The sequence below is a fragment of the Triticum aestivum genome, unplaced genomic scaffold (genome assembly GCF_018294505.1).
Source record: "Triticum aestivum cultivar Chinese Spring unplaced genomic scaffold, IWGSC CS RefSeq v2.1 scaffold227604, whole genome shotgun sequence".
NCBI lineage: Eukaryota > Viridiplantae > Streptophyta > Magnoliopsida > Poales > Poaceae > Triticum > Triticum aestivum.
This window is the reverse complement of record NW_025227184.1, coordinates 1-5,090: the sequence shown is the minus strand read 5'-3', so window position 1 is coordinate 5,090 and position 5,090 is coordinate 1. Positions and strand designations below refer to the sequence as shown.

At 47.0% G+C, this 5,090-nt stretch overlaps 1 protein-coding gene across 1 annotated transcript; it reads left to right on the top strand.

Moving 5' to 3' along the window:
• Positions 1 to 3,718: 3,718 nt before the first annotated feature.
• LOC123172655 (inorganic phosphate transporter 1-2-like) lies at positions 3,719 to 5,082 on the top strand (the record flags this gene model as incomplete). Its single annotated transcript, XM_044589600.1, has 1 exon — positions 3,719 to 5,082. A coding segment is annotated over exon 1 (1,320 nt), but the record flags the coding sequence as incomplete, so codon positions are not given.
• Positions 5,083 to 5,090: the final 8 nt, after the last annotated feature.

Here is a 5,090-nt window from a genome sequence, read left to right as displayed (position 1 = left end):
TATAATCGATAAATGAAATGTTTTGGATTCCTTCTAGTGAAAATTATCAAGTAGTATGAGCGATCGTTTGCATATCTCACTGACTGGACAAAACTTTATTTACGCTATTTGACACTATTAATTTCTTCATTGAGCTGTCATTGATAATTTCATTTCTTATGTCAAGTTTGCGGTTGTTGTGATGCCATTCTATTTGCTTATTTAAAGCTGTTGTAGATAAGAGATGTTGTTATAGATAAGACTTCGATAAAATTCTCTCCCGATCAATGACTGTACTCTTATACATTTCGTCCAAATATTTTTAATTGCGTAAACTACGACACCATGAGTTCCACAGGTAAGATTTTTCTTCTCGAAAAGGAGGATGACCCCTGGCCTCTCCATCTGGAAGATGCATGCAGCCATTTTATTAATTATTCACAAATACCCTACAAAGTAGTACATCAGTAGTCTGAAGCCACCATCTTAGCAACATCCGTCGCTATTCCTATCCACATGATGAAGGGGTGCCAATAATCTGAGCCTAATACCAAACAAACATCGCACAAATGCCTACCATCTAAAGCCGGAGGCCCCAACCAAGCCACATACTAGGTTATTTGGCGCAAACCGGTCTGACGCACTCTCATATATCGTCGCCGCCGTCTTCCACTAATCCATCTTCAGAGAAGGTACTAACACATCAACCTTGCCAGGCCTGCCGTCGACGCCCCAGGGTGCCAGACAACGCCTCCTCCCTGCGTGCGTCCATCATCACAAATCCGTCGCCGGGGCCCTGCCGCGCCACGCCGCCGAGACTCCACGTCGTCGATGCGTCACTTGGAATGCCGCTCCACCGCTGGGACCGTCCACTGGCCCCTCAAGCCAATACACACCTCCAAAGACGCCCCCAAGGATGCAACGACACAAGTGCGCCGCCGTCATCCAATCGATTGATCTTGGGCTAACGACGCCGAGGGCGTCACCATCACCGGCTCGGGCCACCGACCGAAGACCAGGTTTTCACCCGGATCTGTCCCATGAGTATCCAACCGACAACATGTGCACCGTCCAGACCGCCTTCAAAGCCCCAGATCTGTCCACCCAGATCTGACGACCATCCACAACAGCACTGCCACCATGGGAGCCCTAGCACACCGGCCACTGCCTGCGTGTTGCCACCACTGGAGCTTGGGAGAAGGGCCGCCACCCCACCTCGCCAAACCGCGAGAGCCACCGTGATGAATCCCGCGCGCTCGTCACCGTCGCTAAACCGATCCAATCCGGAGCCAAAGACACCAGATCGTCGGTGCAGATGGAAGGCCCCTCCCCGTCGCCTCGCTGGAGCGGCGCGGGAGGGTTGGATCGTGAGGAGAGGTTGGGGCCCTTATTGGCAGGAGTGGAGACCCTTATAGCTAGCCTTAAGATGGTAAGATTGTAGGAGTGGAGACCCTTATACCGCTCTTATATTAGAGGGAAATACACTTTGAAACCTGGTTGTATATACACCCTGTATGAGGTTTTTTTTAATAAATAAACAAAAGGTCAAAATAGTTTAGAAGGTTTTTTGGAATAAACTTGACTTTCTTTTGCACTAGTATATAAATTTTCACGAAAAAAAACCAACGCCGACTTCAGGGCAAAAAATACAAAATTTATTTGCTATTATAGGTCACTATTCACACTATTTTAGCCAAAACTTTGTCTTTTTTGAAAAGAAGTCAAAGGGGGATTTTCTTTTTTTTTTGGAATTTTTCTCACAAGTAAAATGGAAGGTCAAGTTTATTTCAAAAATAGTTTCAGAATTTTTTGACTTTTTGTTGAATTACTAATTATTATTTTTCATATAGGGTGTAGATACGCCCAGAGAACCAAACGTCCGCTTCCGCACCCTTTATAATTATAATTATAACTGTATTATCGTGGAGACCAACACCGTGTGAAAGCTGTGTATACTGCAAATTAGTACTACAAACTAGTGACAAGTTGGCAAGGTTCCACCGCATAATCGGATCTTCACATATTATTCTCCCGCCGAGAATGTTTTAAATAAGCTAAGTACTGTCTGCATCAGGTTCTGGCCTCACGATGATCTAATGCCGCAGCTATATTATGAGCTGTGATTCGCCGGACCGATTGCAATTTGGCAAAGAGAAACGAAGAAAGTGGGAGGATGCAAGACAACAATTTAAATAGTACGGAGCACGGCTTTCAATGCTGTGCTCTTGCTGCTTAATCTGCATATGTTTAGGAGTAGTTTGTTACAAAAAACTGTTTAGTACTTTAGTTTATATTTCAGATGACCAATGTTTATATGGCTGCTGTTGCTATTTGTACTGAGCGTTGTCTGAATTCTGAAGTTATTTTCCTTTGTTTCTGTGACAACTATTTCATGCACCAAAATTTCTTCATGTTTCCTATGTTAGAACCAAAGATTAAAATCGCGGGCAAAGGGAAATAGCGGAAGGAAAGTTTGCCGCGATCGTTAAGGAAGAAACGGCGCGATCTCCGGCGATTGCGGCGCGATCTCCCGCGATTCTGGGAAGGAATTAAATCGCGGGGCTGATTTCACGCGGAGATAGCGGCGTGATAGCGGTCTTTTCGCCCGCGATTTAAAACTTTGTTAGAACCAAACAACTTTTAATACATATCCCTTGTTTGCAGTTCATGTAGAATTCAAGTCAAATAACACAAAGTACAAGACATGTTTAACACCATCCACCTAATCCTTCAAAAAAATTTCCTAATCCTTTAAGAAAATTTCTACGTTTTTCCTGTGCTAGAACCAAGCAATTTTTATGCAGATTCCCGTGTTCTCTATTCATGTAGAACTCAAAATTGTATGGCATCGCAATTCTACATTTTTGGCTATGCATTTTTAGTATCACGTGGACCAACGAGACCCTTAATCTGTATGTTTATTTGCTTGTATACTATATAAAAAACTATCAATGTTTTGAAACATGTGGGTGCTGCATTCTATTTTGTTCTGAAACGTATCTGAATTCTGAAATTGGGTTTAGCAAGCGTTGAAGAACAATTTCAAACATCGTATTTGTATGACAAGCTATCTCAGAAATACTGAAAAGACCGTATGTGGCTATGTCTGGAGGACCTAGCACTGCATATCCATTTATCATCAAAATTCTGTATTTTCTTGCTTTCCTCTGGCCTACTGAAACCGGCGGTGCGCTTACCTTCTTCCTGCCATACCATGTAGGTACGGAGGAGAGACAAATTAACTCCATCTTTCAAGAAAGTCACAAAATCCATGGTTGTAGTGAGAACATAAGATACAGATCATCGTATGATCTTGACCTTTTCTCCCAAAGCTTGCTTGTGTCTGTACATTCTGTTCCTTTCAGGTATATTCCCAGCATAACCATGATCTGGTTTCAGTATTTTTATCCCCACAATTCTATAGTACCGAAACTCAAAGGTCAAACCTGAAAACTAAATGTTGGCATTTCTTAACAATCCTTCTAATAATAGAAATGCACATAGCTGTAGCTCTCAAGGCAAGACATTTGACTCTACGTATATTTTTGTAAGAACCATCCTGATATGTACAATCCGTTGTACTTGTAAGCGATGCCGTAATAGGCAATTTTATACTTACAACTAGCAATGTTGGATTGGCATACCACAATATTGTATGTCTTCACCCTGGATTATGCCTGCTATATATACGTATTAGAAGCACCGTACAAAGCACACAAACAAGAGAGAACCAGAAGAAGTACAGAAGGGGGCAGAAGTTTAGTTGAGAGATCGCCGGCGGCCATGGCGACTGAACAGCTCAACGTGTTGAAAGCACTCGATGTTGCCAAGACGCAACTGTACCATTTCAAGGCGGTCGTGATCGCCGGCATGGGCTTCTTCACGGACGCCTACGACCTCTTCTGCATCGCCCTCGTCACCAAGCTGCTGGGGCGCATCTACTACACCGACCCTGCCCTCAACGAGCCCGGCCACCTCCCGGCAAACGTGTCGGCCGCCGTGAACGGCGTGGCCCTATGCGGCACACTTGCCGGCCAGCTCTTCTTCGGCTGGCTCGGTGACAAGCTCGGCCGCAAGAGCGTCTACGGCTTCACGCTCATCCTCATGGTCCTCTGCTCCATCGCGTCCGGGCTCTCGTTTGGACACGAGGCCAAGGGCGTAATGGGGACGCTATGTTTCTTCCGCTTCTGGCTTGGCTTCGGCGTCGGCGGCGACTATCCTCTGAGCGCCACCATCATGTCGGAATATGCTAACAAGAAGACCCGCGGCACCTTTATCGCCGCTGTGTTTGCCATGCAGGGGTTTGGCATCCTATTTGGTACCATTGTCACGATCATCGTCTCGTCCGCATTCCGACATGCATTCCCTGCACCGCCATTCTACATTGACGCCGCGGCGTCCATTGGCCCGGAGGCCGACTACGTGTGGCGCATCATCGTCATGTTCGGCACCATCCCGGCCGCCCTGACCTACTACTGGCGCATGAAGATGCCCGAAACTGCGCGGTACACAGCACTCATCGCCGGCAACACGAAGCAAGCCACATCAGACATGTCCAAGGTGCTCAACAAGGAGATCTCAGAGGAGAATGTGCAGGGTGAGCGTGCCACTGGTGATACTTGGGGCCTCTTCTCGCGACAGTTCATGAAGCGCCACGGGGTGCACTTGCTAGCGACCACAAGCACTTGGTTCCTGCTCGATGTGGCCTTCTACAGCCAGAACCTGTTCCAAAAGGACATCTTCACCAAGATCGGGTGGATCCCGCCGGCCAAGACTATGAATGCATTGGAGGAGTTGTACCGCATCGCCCGCGCCCAAGCGCTCATCGCGCTCTGCGGCACCGTGCCCGGCTACTGGTTCACCGTCGCCTTCATCGACATTATTGGGAGGTTTTGGATCCAGCTCATGGGATTCACCATGATGACCATTTTCATGCTCGCAATCGCCATACCTTACGACTACTTGGTGAAGCCAGGGCACCACACCGGCTTCGTCGTGCTCTACGGGCTCACTTTCTTCTTCGCCAACTTCGGCCCCAACAGCACAACCTTCATTGTGCCAGCCGAGATCTTCCCTGCGAGGCTCCGGTCCACATGCCACGGTATCTCTGC